The 19,175-nt window shown below is 47.8% G+C and overlaps 1 protein-coding gene across 1 annotated transcript in view; it reads right to left on the reverse strand.

Annotated features, from left to right (window-relative positions):
* Positions 1-6,656: 6,656 nt before the first annotated feature.
* The window catches only part of LOC132585754 (IgGFc-binding protein-like), a 30,924-nt gene continuing 18,405 nt past the window's right edge, over positions 6,657-19,175 (reverse strand). The window contains exons 9-15 of the mRNA XM_060257639.1: positions 17,086-17,650; positions 15,710-16,311; positions 14,271-14,844; positions 12,590-12,789; positions 9,509-9,889; positions 7,650-7,938; positions 6,657-6,679 (exon numbers count right to left, since the gene is read on the reverse strand). Coding sequence (XP_060113622.1) covers positions 6,657-6,679; positions 7,650-7,938; positions 9,509-9,889; positions 12,590-12,789; positions 14,271-14,844; positions 15,710-16,311; positions 17,086-17,650 — 2,634 coding nt within the window. The remainder of the gene's footprint in view (positions 6,680-7,649; positions 7,939-9,508; positions 9,890-12,589; positions 12,790-14,270; positions 14,845-15,709; positions 16,312-17,085; positions 17,651-19,175) is intronic.

The following is a 19,175-nucleotide window of genomic DNA, read 5'->3' on the forward strand; positions in this document are numbered from 1 at the left end:
TAGGGGGGAAACGGCGCCGGGGAGCGTGGCGAGCCGACCCGCAGCTGCTGCCTCTTCTCCGCTCGCCATGGCTGCTCCGCCTGAGCCCATCTCGGAGGAGCAGCTACGGCGAGCGGAGAAGAGGCGGCAGCGGCGCGGCAGCCTCGCCCACTCCGCCTCTGGGGTGGAAACGGAGGGGGGGTGGAGGCGGGCCAGGGGCGTGGCGAGCCACAAGTCCAGGTCCTAGAAGGGCCCAGATTCGCGGCTCGCCATGCTCCTGGCCTGCCTCGCCCTCCCCTTCTCTGGTTTCGCCTATGCTGCTCTTGGCTGCTCCTCCGAGATGGGCTCAGCCTGGGCCCATCTCGGAGCAGCAGCTGCGGTGGGCAGGAAGGGGGCGGCAGTGGCGCGGCGGCCTCGCCTGCTCCAGGATCGGGCGGCTCGCCATGCTCCCCGGCGCCGTTTCCCCCTCCCCCCACTTCCGTTTTTTTGGGGAGCGGGGGAAGAGGGTGGAAATCCTGGGGTCCCCCGCCAGGGCGGGAGGGTTGGGAAGCCTATCTTCACCCAACGAGAGTGACTATACTATTAAATGTCCCGAGGCATTAAAATGAACTGCAGCATCTCCTATACAATTTCTATGTAGTCTATTTGTCCATTCTCCCTTGCTCGGCTGCTGAGAAGCAAATCAGGAAACAACTGTTGAGTAAGGGCAAATGGGGGACAGTGGAGGAACAGGAGTCTGAGAGGGTGGCCACGTGTTTTCTCAGTCCTCTCCCCTCCCCCCGCTTTGAGGCTTGTGAGTCTTATCTTCTGAAATGTCTGGGTTCTGCTCCTGCCCAGTAAAACTGCCCCCCCCCCGGTTCTTTTTTTGGCTGCAGAAGCTTTTTGTAAGCATTTGAGTGACAGGTTGTCCGTTAAGGAGTTGAATTCTGCCAGATGCCCCAGGCACTTCTCTGTGTTGTGTCTCTTTCTAAATGATAGTAATGATGCATAAATTTGAATCTCTGACTGCAAATAAGCATATGCAGTTTTTACCATCTCCTCTTTTTTGTGGGCTGTTGTCCTCTTTTTTTGGTCATCTGTAGGTGGTAGGGTTGCCAACTTCTCAGTTGGGGTGGGTTTCCCCCCAATTTCAGGGGCTCCAATCTGACACCAGCCAACTGGCAAGTAGGGGAAGCTCCACCCCCAAACAGCCCCATTCCACATCAATGTCATCAGTGTGATGATGTCACCCGGTAGTGACATCATCACATCAGGCAAGTCACACATTGACACTCTGGCATTTTGACCAAAATTCTATGGTCACTATATAGTTTTTGGCCAAAATGCAGCATCTCTGCATGATGTGACTGGTGCAATCACATCACTTCTAGGTGATGTCCTTTTGCCACGTGCACAAAGTGTGCATGCAAAAAGATCCCCGGACGGACCCGGGAGCTTCCCTGCTGGAAGCCTAGTAAGACCTGGCAACCCAAGTAGGTGGTCTGTGATTATTTAAAGTCTAAGGTGCAGGTAGCTTCTTAGTGCTCAGACAATAGCTTCATTTCACTACCCTGTAACTTGATGGTCCCAAACCAAAGTGTAGCAGAGTGAAACTAGTAGAAGCCCTTTCACATACCCTGAATAGTGCACTTCCAATTCACTTCCAATGCACTTTACAACTGAATTTTACTGTGTGAAATGGCAAAATCCATTTGCAAACCATCTCTAAAGTACATTTAAAGTGGATTGAAAGTGCATTATTCAGGTTATGTGAAAGTGCCTCAGGTCACATGCAGAAAAGGCAGGGCTTCTGAATACTCAAGTGTTCAGTAAAATCTTACTTTTTAGAAGTGGAAATTTTAAAAATGTACTCAGCAAAACCTGGACTACTAGTACCACCTAAAAAACAGAAGCCGATAGTGAGGAAAAGAGGGAAAGGGGTGGTGACACTTCAGACTGGAAAACAGCAGCTGTCAAGAACTGATACAAACTCTACAAGAGAAGAGAGAGATCTATGGACTGAACTAACCAATAATCCAATTATCTGATATGAGAGGGAAAAAAGAGTGGCAGAATCCTCAGGGATGTTTGTACGCTGCCCATTTCCTTTCCTTTCCTTGCTTTTATATAGTCTCATGCTCTCCATCTGATCTCTGCAACAGTTATTCTTAAATATCAAGTCCTTCCATTTTTTAAAAAAATATGTCACCCTAGAATCATGCCTTCAGAACGACTAGAATCAAAGTCAAACTCTGAGAAATAAGGCAAGAAATTCAGAGCACAAAAAGGATCTCTGAGCACCTCACTCAATGTATCATACACATCAGCTTAAATGAGGCACGTCTGAGGTAAAAAAAAAGAGAAAGAACTGGCTTTGCTGTGCAGAATCTCACGGATCACTTTGGGCTTTTTGACATCCTTCTAATTTCAGATTCTCTGTGTAGCTTCCTCAGGTTTTGTGTTACATAAAGCCCACTAAAGAAAGCGGCACATTTTTACAAGGAAAGGTTCTCTGAATGCCTGAGGTGAATATCGGAGGTAAAAGTAAAAGATACTTCAAGTTCCATAAGGTGTAAGAACCTCACAGAATCCTTGCAGAATCCTCTTACAGAATCCTTCCTAGCAAGAGCAATTTATCACATGGGGGAAACAGTACAAACTATGGAGATAGAAAGAACTGCTGATGGTTGCTCTAAAAGAAAAACCAAACCTTGGAATACCTTCTTTTCCTGTGGCCTAGATGTTCAATGCAGACTGAAAGGGAATACATACAACGGGGTCAAACTAGCTAAAAGCACTGGTTTTTTTTGCTACGCCTTCAGCAGAGATAGAGTGGGGTACAGATATATCATTTATATAGCAGGCAGTTTTAGTAGTAATATAGTTAATAATTTGCTGCAAGATTTGAAATTTTATATATGTACGATCAAGGATCAAGGTTTAGAAGACTTATTGATATAGTTGTAGTTGTTTAGTAACCCCCCAAATGGTCACCATAGGATTGCCAAATCCAATTTAAGAAATAGATGGGGACTTTGGGGGTGGAACCAGGAGCAAGGTTGTAAGCATAATTGAACTCCAAAGGGAGTTCTGACCTTTTAAATGTCTTCCCTTCATTGGAAATAATGAAGGATAGGGGCACCTTCTTTTGGGGCTCATAGAATTGGACCCCCTGGTTCAATCTTTTTGAAAACTTGGAGGGTATCTTGGGGAGAGGCACTGGATGCTATGCTGCATATTTGGTGCCTCTACCTCAAAAAACAGCCCCTCCAGAGCCCCAGATACCTGCAGATCAAAGCTCCATTATACCCTATGGGAATCAATCTCCATAGGAAATAATGGAGTGCCCAGCAGATATTTCCCTTCTCCCCCTTCTTTCTGATGACCCTGAAGTGGGGGAGGGCCTCCAAATTGGGGGATCCCCTGCCCCCACCTGGGGATTGGCAACCCTAAGTCACCAGATCTCAGAATGCAGTCTTGTGATATCTTTTATATATAATTCCCCTTTCAGGGTGGCAAATCCCAGCTCTTTCATTGTTTGGATGTGGGGTATCAACTATTGGCTAATGAAGTGTCTATCACCATATCTGGCCTCCCATTGCCTGACTCCCCTGACTCTGCCCACTGCAGGTCCAGGAACGTTGAACAAACCTCCAAAACAGTCTTACCTCAGAGATAGACACATCTCTGATGCTTCTCTGTGTCTTTGTCAACCTCCAGGAGCATTTCCACAGAGGGCATGGCTGTGCCATACCTTTACTGACTTTCCTGCTTCTTTCTTGTCACTCCCTGTCTCCCTCCTCCCCACAACCTTGTTATTGGCTGAGGAGATAAGGTTGCCAACTCCAGGTTGGGAAATTCCTGGAGTTAAGAGAGGTGGAGCCTGGAGAGGGTGCGGTTTGAGGAGAGGTAGGACCTCATACAGGTATAATGTCACAGACTCCAAACTGACAATTTCCTCCTGGGGAACCATTTCTGCTAACCTCCAGGTGAGGGCTGGAGATCACTCAGAATTACAACTGCTCTCCAGATGGCAGAGAACAGCTTCCCTTGAGGTGGTGGTGGGTGGGGGGTTGAATGCCTTCACTTAAGTGGGTGTGAAGATAGCAAGGGTGGAGGGGGCACTCACCCAGAGCCTCTTTCTCTACAACGGGCCTTATTCCTAGTGTGAGTGTGTGTTTCTATACACACACATAGGGCTTTTTTTTGTAGCAGGAACTCCTCTGCATATTAGGCCACACGCCCCTGATGTAGCCAATCCTGCAAGAGTTTACAGGGCTATTCTTACAGGGCCTACTGTAAGCTCTTGGAGCATTGGCCACATCTGGGTGTGGCCAATTAGCAAAGGAGTTCCTGCTACAAAAAAGCCATGTATGTGTGTATGCGTGTGTGTACATACACCCAAACTGAAACCTTAAAGCTACAGATATTGCTTCTATTATTATTATTATTATTTTTTGGGGGGGGTTAATTCTCCTTTTTTTCTTTAGATTATAAAATTTACTACATGCCTGGGGCTTCTCTTAGTTTCTAGGAAAATCCCCCATGTCTATCTGGGCCTCCTTCTGTGGGGGTTATGACCTGTATTCTGGGGCTTGGGTCTGTGAGATTCACAGGGAGGGGGATCCTTTGCTGTCTTGCCTGCTTGCTGGTTTCTGCTCTCCCCCCATGCCAGCCAGCCTGCATCACTGCCATGTCAATGGCTCATGCGGTGGCAGCTCCTTCCTTCCTTCCTTCCTTCCTTCCTTCCTTCCTTCCTTCCTTCCTTCCTTCCTTCCTTCCTTCCTTCCTTCCTTCCTTCCTTCCTTCCTTCCTTCCTTCCTTCCTTCCTTCCTTCCTCCCTCCCTCCCTCCCTCCCTCCTTGCTGCTCCCCACCTCCATCGCCAGCCCTCTGTGGATCATGCAGAGGCAGAGGTCACGGCTCCTCCTCCCCTGCCTTCCTCTGGGTGCCTGCCCAATGGGGATGGCATGGGCTCAGTGTTGATGAGACCAGCCTCATAGAGCTGCATTGTCTGCACAAGTGAAGAGAACACTAATCTGTTTGGGGAGAATTTAACCCGCCTTCATTTTTTTTTTAAAAAAGCTTTAAAAATATTTTTGCAAACGATGGGGTTTCCCCAAGTGTGTTGAAAGCTCCCCCCCTACCCTGCATAGCCCCAATCTGTGGATTTAACAATCTGCATCTGGGGCCATGCTGAAATTTATATATATTGATGATATAGAGATATATACATACACACAGAAGGCAAGCGAGAGAGGGAGTTGCTGCTACCATTTATGTGAGATCTATCGAAGGTCAATTCTGCTTTTTGCTCAAGAGTCCTCTTTCAGTTATGAAGGTGAACTAATGCAACTCTAAGCCTTTGCTAAAAAAAAATATGATTCGTTTGCCAGATTCATTTAGGCGCCAGCCACTGTGCTGTTAAACCAGGATTCCCAATGTGGTGTTAATGAACACTCTGGTGCCTGCTGACTACGGCTGCCAGGTCCAATTCAAGAAATATCGTGGGACTTTGGGGTGGAGCCAGGAGCAAGATTGTGATAATTGAACTCCAAAGGGAGTTCTGGTCATCACTGGAAATGATGATGAATAGGGGCATTTTTGGGGGGGGCTCAAAGAATTGCACCCCCTGGTCCAATCCTTTTGAAACTTGGAGGATGTTTTGAGGAGAGGCTTTGGATGCTATGCTGGAAATTTGGTGCCTCTAATGCAAAAAACAGTCCCCCAGATACCCATGGATTAATTCTCCATTATACCTATGGGAATTGATCTCCATAGGGAATAATGGAGTGCCCAGCAGACATTTCCCTCCCTCCACTTTCTGGGGGGAGGGCCTCCAGACCAGAGGATCTCCTGTCCCAAATGGGAATTGGCAACCCTACCGCCAACCCCTCTCCTAATACCCACCAATTGTTTTTACAAAGTGGTTAGGACCACGTGGAGATTTTGAACACCTGAATCTGCCTTATAATGAATCAAACCGTTGGTTCCATCAGGCAGGGCTCTTTCACATCATCTTCTGCCAAATGTTTTAACTGGAGATACCAAGGACTGAACCCAGGACCTTCTGCATGCCAAGCAGAAGCTCTACCATTGAACCACACCCAAGGGGCCTAGCAAGAGTTCTGGCTGGCAATTTGGCTGTGCAGAGTTGTTTTGGCAGCAGTTTTCACCATAGCACGAGGATCTTCACAGTGACAGCCATTTTGTGGTGGGCTCCACCTACTGCAGCAGCCATTTTGTGGCTATGCCTACCCTGCTGTGTCACAATTTCATAGGTGCCCACAAGTGCAAAAGGATTGGGGACTCCTTTGTCCCACTGTCTCTAGCCTTAACTGAGAAAACCAAACCTTAGGAAACTTGACCCTTCGTCAACTGTCCTGCTTTATACAAGCCTTTGTGTTATTGCAGTCAGAAATCCCTTTGGTACAGTACTCAACATTAGAAGCAAAGGTGTATCTAAAAAATAGTGAAATAAAGGAAAGCATCTAACAATGCAAACACAAGCAATCACAAGACTGGTGGGATACAGTTGATAGCCAGCCCTGAGCATTTTTCTTCCAATAGCAAAATAATGTGGTATTGTGCAAAGACCAATAGCTTGCTCTTTCCCTGGGACAGGAAGAAGGTTCTGTGTCCAAGTACAGGCCAGAAAGAATGGCAGACATCTGAAGGTGGATTTCAGTTTTAGATTTCATTAGGGGTGGGTTTTCCCAAGACCTAAAAAACAGGAAAAAACAGGAGCATTTAGTACCATAAAATACGAAGGTGCTCACTCTTGTGCCAAAATAAGCAATGCTTATGTTAGGGAGATGATTGTCAGGATGAAAACGGTGTAGGAAAAGTGTGAGAAGAGATATGCGAGCCCCATGTAGCAGCACACTTAGGAAGAGTAAAAACTTGCCCCTTTAGGGCTGCCAAGCCCCTGGTCCGAGCGGGGGTTCCCCCACCTGGGAGGCTCCCAACCCACCAGCCCACATTGGGCTGGCGGGGGGAACCTCCTCCTCCATTGCTGGCGCTGGTGACAGCGCGCAGACCACTCTACGTGTTTCTGGGAAAACTATGGTTTTCCCAGACGCTCTAGCCATTTGGGTGGGAAAACTTTATGGTACAATAGTCCCCCGCTCCAGGATGAAGTGGACTTGGCAACCCTATGCCCCTTCCATCTCAGACAACATGATTTTTAGGCCCCAGTGGTTAATGATAGGCTTGCCAACCTCTGGGTGCTGCCTGGAGATCTCTTGCTGTTACAACTGATTCCCAAATGACAGATCAGTTCCCCTGGGAGAAAATCACTGCTTTGGAGGGTAGACTCCATGGCATTATACCTTGTTGAGGTCTTGTCCCACCACAAACTACACCTTCCTCAGGTGTACCCCCAAACCTCCAGGAATTTCCTAACCTGGAGCTGGCAGCCCTAGTTACTGGGCAACTGGATATTTGCCCTGTGTCCTTTGGCCTCGAAGGAACAGGTGAGGGGTTACTTCCAGGGCTTTTTTTGTAGCAGGAACTCCTTTGCATATTAGGCCACACCCCTCTTATTTAGCCAATCCTCCAAAAGGGTACAGGGCTCTTCTTACAGGGCTTACTGTGAGCTCCAGGAGGATTGGCTACATCAGGGTGTGTATGCAAAGGAGTTCCTGTTAGAAAAAAAAGCCCTGACTAGTTCATGTTTGGTTTTCCCACAGACCTTGCTGTGCTGTTGTCCTGACTCTCCAGTAGTTGAGGACCTCTCCAATGTTATTCACAACTGTCCCATTGGGCAACCGAAGGTCATCTGCACCAACACCATTGAAGTTCCCACATGCTTTTTGCACTTGGTAGAACAGAGTCCCGCTGAGAATCACCGTTGCTTCTCCGTTGCTGCTGAGGAGAACACGTATGTCACCTCTGAAGCTCACAGTCACCACTCCCTGGGACTGGCTCACTGATACGTGCTTGGAAGGGTGGGCTGGGAGAAGAGCAGGATTCTCATTCACCTACAACATGCAAAACCAGTAGGTCACTGAGATGCCAAGAGCAAGTCAGGATAAGTATGCACAAAGAGGACAGATGCAGAAAGGTGATCTATGTTTCTGTGGATAAGGGATATTTTTTAGCAGGAATGCACAGGAATGCAGCTCTGGCTGGCTTGGCACCAGGGAGTGTGACCTAATATACAATTGAGTTCCTGCTGGACTTTTTCTACAAAGGAGCCCTGTGTGAAACAATGGTGACACTGGGGGTGTGGCCTAATATGCAAAGCTGGGCTTTTTCTACAAAAGAGCTGTGTGCGAAACAATGGTGACATTGAGGCTGTGGCCTAATATACAAATAAGTTCCGGCTTATTTGCTGTAAATCATGGCTTCCCAACCTTTTTGAGCCTCTGGGCACCTTCAGAATTCTGATATGACATCATAAAATGGCTGTCACAGGAGGTGGAGCCAGCCACAAAATGATTATCACAGCTTTACTTCAGTCACAGAGTGAAGATTCTTGTGCCATGGAGGCAGCTTCAGTTCTGCCAAAGTAACATTCAGAAGGCTTGTGGGACAAAAGCTCTACCTAGCCCCACCCACTTCCTGAAAACACTTGGCGGGCACCAGAAAGGTGTCAGAGGGTGCCTTGGGTACCATTTTGGGGATTGCTGCTGTGGATGGTTAAGGGATATAGGTAGAGACTGCACATCTGCTAAACACCCTTTGTCTTGCTACGATACCATTAACCACCCAGTCCTAAGCTTCTGCATTCGCTCCATGTCATCAATTTGCAACTTCTGTCCTAAACTTCTATAGCTCAACATCTCTGTGCCTCCCTTTTCTCTAATCACACAAACATGTTTCTTGTGCAGTATCTGGATAGCCCACGCTAGCCCAATCTCATTAGATCTCAGAAGCTAAGCAGGGTCAGCCCTGGTTAATACTCAGATGGGAGATCACCGAGGAAACCCATCGTTGCTATGCAGAGGCAGGCAGTACCTTGGAAACCTGTAGGGTCATCAAAGTTGGCTGCTACTTGATAGCACTTTACCCATACAAACAGACACACACACAACACACCCTGAGAAATTGTACTAATCTTTTCAAAATTCATCCATTACTGCAATCCTCTCATTGGAGCAAATAATGCTCCCAATACCTTTTTGGTTTGTGTGTGTGTGTGTGTGTGTGAAACTCCTCTGCCCATGTTGTGGTCATCCAAACTAGGTCCTTATGTCCCATGGCAAATAATTCCTGGCAGCTGTTGTCTGACTGGCATGAATTAATTTTGGGTTAGGGAAACCCAGACATGATTCAAGGGAGGAAAAGTCACATCCAGTTTGGGCCTTCAGTGCTGGGCATAAACAGTGCTTCTTATCTCGGCTTTTAACTAAGGGGTTTAATTAGTTTTTTAAAAGTTGATTTATGTTCTAGCCTGAGGACTGTTTGATGGATTTCTTTTTAGGTTGTTCAAATGCTTGTTTTAAGTTTGACATTTTAATCGGTAAAGAGAAATGCTACAGAAAACGATACGGATGCGAAGGAGGCGGACAGAGCATAGATTTTCATAAGCTGACACTTTCTTCTCACCCAAACTAAACCTTCCTGGTTGACTCGCACAATAAGGTCCTGGAAGAAGATGATGACAGATTCCACAACAGGGGTGGGGCAGGTGGGGCACTTCTGCAGCACTGCCACCACCCGGAACCAAGATGCAGATGTGGTGTTGATGAGGGAGGAGATTTCATAGGATCCAATGGAAGGAACTTTCCCAGAGACTCCATCGTAAGTGGTGAAGACATCTCCATGGGCAATAGTGCAGTGACCTTCCTGCCGAACACAGTCCCATTTGCCGTTGCTCAAGAGACAGGACTTCCCAGTCAAGCACTGATAGGGTTTGCACACCACCCGCCCTTTACGGTTGCAGATACATTGCTGCTTGCATTCGGCTGACAGCACCGTCGCTCCCATCTGTAAAATGCATAAGGTTGGTGGTACCATTAATACTGTTTGGAGGTGGGACACTTGGATTTTGTTCTTACGTTTCGGAGCATACATATCAGACAGGGGTCCCCAAGTTTTTTGAGCCCATAGGCACCTTTGGAATTCTCATACAGTGGGGTGGGCGCAGCCACAAAATGGCTGTCACGAAATGGCTGCTGCAGGAGATGGATCTGGCCACAAAATGGCTGCCGTAGTAAAGATCCTTGTGTTGTGGTGGCAGCTGCTACCAAAGGAATGTTTTAAAAATTCTGCACAGCCAATCAAATTTCCAGTGCCAATCAGAACTCTTGCTAGACAGAAGCCCCTCTTAGTCCCACTCACTTTCTAAAAACACTTGGTTGGCACTACAATGTACGATATATGCTTGTGGGTTACATTTCTTATACATTAACTCTCATTATGATCTAGGGTTGCCAATTCCCTCTGCCATTCAGCAGGGGACTTTTGTATGCGCAGCATGATGATGTCACCTGGAAGTGACATCATGGTACCATAGAGCTTAACCATGATTCCTAAAGTGTCACGCCGGTACCATAGAGCAGTGGCGCCAAGGACCGGTTTTGTGGAAGACAATTTTTCCATGGTGGGGGTACTGGGGTTTTTGCTGCCCCAGGCTGCCCCCACATCTACACCCTGTCCCTGCCTCCCCATGGGGGCCTTTAAATGAGGAGTAGGCAAAGGTCTCTGCCTCACTCCGTGGCCCAGTTGCTAACAGGCCATGGACTGGTACCGGTCCATGCCCTGGGCATTGGGGACCCCGCCATAGAGTTTTTAGCTTGAGTCCTAGAACATCCCTGGTACAGCATCCCCAGCGCAATGACGTCACTTCTGGGTGACATCATCGTGCCAGGGATGGTGCACGCTGACAGGGATCTTTGGGGGGGGGGGATTTCCCCAGTGGCCTGCTCCCTACCATGTGGGGGATCCCCTGACCCCAGCAGGAGCTTGGTGGCCCTATTATGATCCAGTTGCTTAAATTTGTGAAATCTGTATTGCTGACCTTCATCAGCCAGGTAGGGTTGGGCCTGCCCTAGCGATCTGGACATTCTGGATGAATGTGTCTCCAATATTTCATTCAAATTTTGGACCATGTTAACCTTTCGGTTAACTAATGATCTGACTTGCTATAAGGCAGCTTCTTATTAAGAGGGGAGGCTGTGGCTTAATAGTAGAGCATCTGATTTGCATACTGAAGGGTCATCAATCCCCGGCATGTCTAATTTAAAGAATCAGGTACTATGTAAAGTGAAAGACCTCAGTCTGAGACATGGACAGCCACTGCCAGTTAGAATAAGAAAGATACTTTTACAAACCAATGGTCTATCTCAGTATAAGGTAACTTCCTGTGTACATATGTATTGTAGAAGGGATCATATTATGGGCCTCTATCCCATTTTGGGTTTCTTGTTGTAGTAGCTATTCAATAGACCTGAACAGGTTACAATTCCTGTACATTAAAAAAAAATTAGTTTGGACATAAAATAACACAAAAGGAAACAATGTGAGCTCTAAAATGTTGATCCAGGTGAACAAGAGTGCCTTAGAGGCGTGGTATTTATATATTTTTGAAGTGTGGAAGCAGAATGGGAATAGGTTGGTGAGGAAATTGCTATCTTTTCTTTTATTTGCTTCAAAATATTTTTATCTCTACTTAATTCTCTCATCCTTATGAAGAAGAGACCTGCTTAGTCTGATCTGTCTCATCCTTGTCTTTCCAATTCATGAGTCTCTAACCTAATTCTTACCTTTGAGTTCAGCAGCACCTTTAAGACCAATCAAGTTTTATTCAAGTGTGCACACAATAGCTTAAACATTGAATAAAACTTTGTTGGTCTTAAAGGTGCCACAGGGCCCAAAAAATTGTTCTGGTGCTTCAGATCAACTGAACCCGGCTACTGAACCAAATCTAACTCTAACTGAAAATTCATAAGTCTCTAACCTAACTACGGAGGATGTGTGGTTCAGTGGTAGAGCATCGGCTTGGCAGGCAGAAGGTCCCAGGTTCAACATCTGGTAGGCCTGCCAATCCCCAGGTCCCAGCGGGGGTTCTCCCACTTTCCCAGGCCCCTTCCCACCCCCGACCAGCTGGTCAGCAGGGGAAGCTCTGCCTCCACAGCTATGTGCCTTTCCCCTTCAGAACACTAGGGGAAAGCTTGAAAAGGCTTCCTTTTTGGATGGCGTGTCTGTTTCTTTAAGACTGAATGGGGACGGGGTGAGCAGGCAGAACAACATGGCTGCTCGCAGTAGCTGTGAAAGTAGCCCAGACCTTCTGTTTGTTGTACAAGCTTTTCAGAGGTTGCTTGCATAGTAAAGGGTAAACTTGAACCTTTGTTTTCCCTGTAGGGCTTCCAAGCTACCCGTCTGGGCGGAGTAAACAATACTTCTTTTAATGGATCAGCTTCATGTGTATCAGTACCTTCAGCATTTGCTTATAGGGCTGCCAGGTCTGTGTTGGAAAATACCTGCAGACTTTGTGGGTGGATCTGGGAGGGGTCAAAGGTTTGGGGAAGGGAGGGGCCTTATATGGTACAATGCCCTAGAGTCCACTTTTCAAAGCTGCCATTTTCTCTAGGGGAGCTGATCTCTGCTGGCTGGGGATCAGATGTAAAAGCGGGAAATCTCCAGACCACACCTGGAGGCTAGCAATCCTGTTTGTTTATTACTTGCCTTAAACCACATGCCATTGTAGAAACACCGGCACAGGCTCATGGGAACGCAGCGGTACTCAGCCATAAAGTAGCCCTCGTCGCACTCGCAGCCTTCGGCACAGGTGAGAGGGCATTGGGTGATGCTGGTTGCTTCTTGGCAGCCCTTGGGGCAAGCTTTAGCACACAGTTCATAATGGCTGTGGGCTGGGCATTTCATGGCTGCAAAGAAGATGCAGGGAGGTTATGAAATGATGAAGAAAAGAAAGAGGAACAGGAGTGCCTATCAACTATTTTCTAATATTACTCTTATTCCCCAGTAATATTAGTAATAAAGGAATAATGGGGGGATAATCACATTGGTATCATTTTTAATATCTATCTATAAGCTCCCCCCCCACCCCATTCCTCTAAGGAACCCGGAGTGGTATACATCATTCTCCCTTCCCCATGTTATAATTGCAACAAGTCTGTGAGGTAAGTTAGCCTGAAAATGTGTGAAGAGACAAAGTTACTTTCGTGGTTGAGTGGGGATTTGAACCTGGGTTTTCCCAGTTCTAACCTAATGTGGTAATCACTTCACTGCTCCATGAAAAAAGGACTGTGCATCTCCTCTCCATCACTCTCCTGCCATCTTTGGTTCAACCTACCTCTCATGTGCACCCCTTGGTGAATTCAAGGGCTTGGATTCTGACTAGTTTCTTCTGCTCCCTTTCATGGCTCACGTCTTGGGAATACTTTGTCTGCTCTCTCCTCTTTCTGGTTGCTGAGCCAGAATCTCAATCTATTGTCTGGATCTTATTTTCCTCCCTATAGCCATCAGACATACCATCCCTCTTTCACCCTTCGCTATCCCCCTAGTGCAGGGAAGGAAGCTGGAAACATCCCTGTGCCAGCTTTATGAGATCTGAGCTGAGCTTGTGTCTCTCCTCTGTTGCAGGTCTTTAGCTTAGGTGTGGTGAGGAACATGAACCATTTAGCATCTGCCAAAGAGCAGAGACCATTCAGTTCTTTGCCCTTAGCCCATGACTCTCAGCCTGTGGCCTTGAGTGAGCCAGCCCGGTAGATACAGAACCAGGATGGAGTGCTGTGGATGTAGTACCTACGAGCTATTGAGGTGCTCAGATGTGTACAGATTAAGGCTTTTTTTTGTAGCAGGAACTCATTTGCATACCAGGCCACACACCCCTGATGTAGCCAATCCTCCAAGAGCTTACAGGGCTCTTAGTACAGGGCCTTAGTACAGGAGAATTGGCTACATCAGGGGTGTGTGGCCTGATATGCAAATGAGTTCCTGCTACAAAAAGGCCCTGGTACAGACTAAGAATTATGCATGTGGGCAGTGAATTTTTTGGTGGAAAATAGGATTTTCAGCCAACTGTGGGTAACCAGAAAGAATTTAAAGGGGTGGGGGTATTCAAATTTACATTGTGATCATCCCACAAACCCAGAAGTGACATCAGTGTGTTGGTGTGATGTTATAGCATTTCATTGAAACTCTATGGTTTCACCATAAAGTTTTGGTGGAATCCTAGACCGTCCCATTGACACAGTGATGTCATTTCCCGGTTTGTGCTTTCCTCACCATTTTTGTCCCACTGACTAGGGCCAGGGGGCAGGTGGTCTCCTGCTGTCGTGGGAGATCTGACCTCCCTAATGGGCAACCTTCCCATGGAAGACTGGTTCTAGGGAGAAGCACTTACGACAGAATTGCTCTGTCCTCCAGGGGTTGATTGTGACACCGGCAGCTTGACAGGCGGTAACATAGCTGTGGATAGAGCGGCAGAGAATAACATGGTTCCCTCGTGCCTTGCAGAGGTCATGCACGCAGTTGCTGAAGAAGATGGTGGGGCTGAGAGTAGAATAGCATGCACTGAATGGGCCATGCGGTGCTTGTAGTATGCCACACTGACTGTTGTGCACGTAACTGGCCTTCCGGCTCTCGAGGCACGAGCTGCACATAAAAGCACTACAGTCCTGAGTGCAGAGTGTTGCTGGTTTGTTCACAATCCAGCTGGTTGTAAGGGCTAGGACACTCGTTGCCCTGTCCCCAGTGGGTGTTGCAAAGTCATCCAAACGTTGGTCATTGTAGTTGCCGCACAGGCCACAGACTTGCCTCTGAAAGGATTGAGGCACAGTGACCACGAGATGGTAGAAATGGTCAAAGGAGACATGCAAGCCAAAGTCCGTCTGCAGTATGAGGTTGTCACCGTGGTAGTACACCCGCACCCCGCCATTAACCAGGCGGAAAGGTACAGAGTGGGCAGCCCCATTTACCTGTGGTGGTAGAGAGTAAGAGTCAAGTAAGGGGACAGTTCAACATGGCAGCCAGCTCTCAGATTTACCCAAGCCAGTCTTATGAAGCTGCACTTCTTGTCTTTGTCTGTTGGTCTGTCTTTTATCTGCCCTTGTTCCTTTCATATACCCAGGCCCGTAGCTACAGTGGGGCCTACGGGGTGTCAGACCCATCCTTTCAAACCCCCTTCCAATCTGTCTCCTTTGCTCACCACCACTTTAAACAAGTAATAGCATTGTTGCTGGTCTTTTTTGCTTTTTTCTGTCCTCTTCCTTAGCATAGGGTGCAGAGCAAAGGGGGGGGGGGCAGAGTCAAGAGGTCTCTGTCTCTCTATGAGAGGTGTACATAAGAAAGGGGTGGGGGAGCAGAGCTGCTGTGACTGCCCAGGCAAAGGGGAGTTAGCTTGTGGAACTCAAGGCAGCTTACAGTGCCGGGCAACAGTGGGAAGGCTTCTAGTGTCCTGGTCCCACTGATGGACCTCTGGATGGCACCTGTTGGGGTTTTTTTGCCACTTTGTGATGCAGAGTGTTGTACTGGATGGGCCATTGGCCTGATCCAACATGGCTTCTCTTATGTTCTTACATTCTACATATGCATCGCATGCTAGATAATGCCGCTTCAATCCACTTCAGTGACTTTGCATGTGAATGTTAACATTTTGCACAGCAAAATCCAGTGGCAATCGGATTGAAAGTGTGTTATTCAGCGTGTGAAAGCAACTGTCGTTTGTGTAAAAATTCCACCATGCTCCACCTATTGGCTAGATCTATTCTCACAATTTTTTCCAACTGTTTATTTCCCACCAGCAAACAACCACATTACCCCCATGCTGGTCACTGGTCTTACCAGGATGAAGCCTCTCCTTTCTCGCATCAGAGTGAAGGTGTGTTGATGGGCTGTGACAGAGACGGACTTGGTCACAGAGACCTTGCCCTTGGACCGCCTCTCATTCTCCACATTGACTGCAAAGGACGGAGCGGAGTGCTTGAGCGTGCAGCTTCGCGTTAAGACATAAGTGCAGTTGCTCTGGATGTCATAGGTGAGGCCATCGAAGGTGAGAAAGTGGGGGTCCCCAAACACGTGGCAAGTCCCAGTCTTGGCCATGAGGGAGTGGCATGTCTGCACGCCGTTCACGATGCGACACTCCGCGTGAGCCCCGCAGGAGGAAGGCCGGCACTGCATGACACCACCTGGGTGGCAAGTGCATTGCTCCTTGCAGAACCCGTTGGGATAGAAGGAGTCGCCCACTTTGTAGTAGAAGCCTTGATGGAGGCAACCACACTGGGAGACAGGGACGCACCTGTTACCACTCAAAACAAAACCTGTGTTACATTCACAACCTTCGTGGCACAACTTGTTGCAGACTGTCTGGTCAAAGAGGCTGCGGCAGGTCACGGGGCAATTCCTGGCACAGATTTCATAATGGCTGTTTGCTGGGCAGTCTGGTCCTGGGAGACAAGAAGAGATCAGAAACAGGGCTAAGCAGGTATCCTAGTAACCATCCCTCGAAACACAAGCAACATCAAAACCGCTTCAAGGATATGCTGGCCCACCAGTAAGATCATGTAACTCGACCTGAACCTGGTCGGAAAAGTAGGGTTGCCAGGTCCCCCTAACTGCTGGCAGGGGATGGGCGGGTAAGGCTGCCAGGTCTGGATTTGGATGCTGCTGGAGATTTGGGGGTGGAGCCTGGGGAGGACAGACACTTCAGTGAGCGACAATGCCATAGAGCCCATTCTCCAAAGCAGCCATGTTCTCCTTGGGAAATGATCTCTGTAGTCTGGAGATGAACCATGCTTCCAGGGGCTCCCCAAGTTCCACCCAGAGGTTGGCATTCTATTTTCAAAATTAGAATAAGAAGAAAACCTCCCCCCCCCCGTTCTTTTTTGCTATCAGCTTTTATCACAATATCCCAGCCCTGATGGTAAATGGAGACTTTGCTGCGTTCGATATTGTAAGGCAGGTTGATCAACAAGCCATTAAGCTGGCTTGATTTCTGTAAGCTTTCTCGTGTACACACAGTACTTTTTTTGAGCAGGAACGCAGTTCTGGCTGGCTTGGAATCCAGGGGTGTGGCCTAATACGCAAATGAATTCCTGATGGGCTTTTCCTACAAAAAAGACCTGTGTGAAACAATGGTAACATCAGGGGGTGTGGCCTAATATGCAAATGAGCTCCTGTTGGGCTTGTTCTTTAAAAAAGCCCCATGTACACAGACTTACTGCAGAACCTGGGGGATCTCCACTCGTTGATCTTGGCGCCGGCTGCTTGGCAAGCCGCCGCATAGGAGGAGACAATGCGACATATAACGTTCTTGTCATCCCTGTGGGAGCAATAGTCAAAGACGCAATCTCGGAAGTATAAGGTAGGTGGGATCTTGGAGTGGCAGTCCCAGAAGGGACCATTCTGATCCAAGAGGATGCCACACTCCTTGCCCTTCCTCTGGGCGAGCTCCACCTGCGCGATATCTGCACATTCCTTCTTTTCCATCTCCGTGCAGCCCGGGATGTCCCGAATCTTCCAGGTTCTGCCAAATTCTCTTAGAATTGGTACCGATACTCCTCTCCGGTTCTGCAGGTCGTCATCCGGATTCCCGTTGAAGTTGCCGCACAAGCCACACAAATGACCAGTGTAAGTTCTTGGCACTGTGAGATGGAGATTGTTCTTCCAATCGAATATCATGGCAAATCCAAAATCGGCCTTGATCACGATATCCCAGCCCTGGTGGTAAATGGAGACTTTGCTGTGTTCGATGATGTAAGGCAGGTTGATCAACAAGCCGTTGAGCTGGAGAGATACAAGAGAGAGAAGGACAAACATCATTCTCATCCCTCCATGCTATCTTTGGAGGCAGGTAAAGCTGAGAGAGAGAGAGTGACTATTCAGACAGCATCCATGTGTGTGAGACTCCCTGATCCTACTTTGACACTTTAGTTCAGGGGTGGCCAAACTGTGGCTTTCACACATATTGTGTGGCTCTTGAAACTCCCACCATTCTGTTGGCTGGCTTGGAGAAGGCATTTAAAGATGCTTTCTTTCCATCTCTTACTCCCCCTCTTGCTCCCCCTGAGAGCCAGTTTGGTGTAGTGGTTAAGTGTGCAGACACTTATCTGGGAGAACCGGGGTTAATTCCTCACTTCTCCACTTGCAACTGCTGGAATGGCCTTGGGTCAGCCATAGGTCTCATAGGAGTTGTCCTTGAAAGGGCAGCTGCTGTAAGAGCTCTCTCAGCCCCACCTACCTCATAGGGTGTCTGTTGTGGGGGGGGAGGTAAAGGAGATTGTGACTGCTCTGAGATTCAGAGTCTCAGTATATAAATCCAATATCATCATCATCATCATCATCATAATCTTCTTCTTCCCAACTCCTTCCTCCCTCCCTCCCCTCAAACATCTGACATTCCTGTCTTGTGGCTCTCAAACATCTGACATTTATTCTGTTTGGCCACCCCTGGTCTAGACAATGGGATGGTCAAGCTCCCCCCACTTTAAGCAGAGAACAGAGATTCTGAGGTATTTAATACCAGAGAGACTTGAGGAAGGAACTCCAGAAAGAATCTCCAGGAAAAGCTTCTCTGACCTGGCCTGACCTGGTCAGTAGGTGGGGGAAAGGACAGGTGATAAAAGTCAAGGAGCCCAACAGAGCAAGCAGAACTCTTAACTGAGGTCTGGAGGAGGCAGCCATTGGCCATGTGGTTGTCTTGAAGGGCTGAACGAAACTTTAAGGGAACTCTTTAGAGATCTGTAACTTCCTAAGTTAAAGTGCCTGCCCTATATTTTAACGTCTGACAGGGCATGTATAGAAAGGGGAACAGAGGAATTGTATTTTACTCGTTTTGAACATAAATGAACATATGAAGCTGCCTTATACTGAATCAGACCCTCGGTCCATCAAAGTCAGTATTGTCTTCTCAGACTGGCAGCGGCTCTCCAGGGTCTCAAGCTGAGGTTTTTCACGCCTATTTGCCTGGACCCTTTTTTGGAGATGCCAGTTTTTCTTGAATCCCTTGCTCAGTCTGGTGCTGAGCTAAAAGTAGGCTTGTGAACATTTTCTTTTGAATACATATTTTAAAAATTTTGATGTTGGTGGTGGTTCTCATGTACCACAAAGACCTCCATAGACATGCTATTTTAAAAGGAGCACCAGGGGGAAGGCAATCAGTTGGTAAGTAGCTGTTCCCCCAAGTGTGCACAAGGCAGTAAACTTTCCCTGTGATGACCAGACTGTGGGCCGTGGGAAACACAGAGTCCAGGCATCAGAAGGGAAGGGAAGCTGGGAGTTTGGACACCCCCCCCCCCCAGCACACAATGCC

This window comes from Heteronotia binoei, chromosome 17, assembly GCF_032191835.1.
Source record: "Heteronotia binoei isolate CCM8104 ecotype False Entrance Well chromosome 17, APGP_CSIRO_Hbin_v1, whole genome shotgun sequence".
NCBI lineage: Eukaryota > Metazoa > Chordata > Lepidosauria > Squamata > Gekkonidae > Heteronotia > Heteronotia binoei.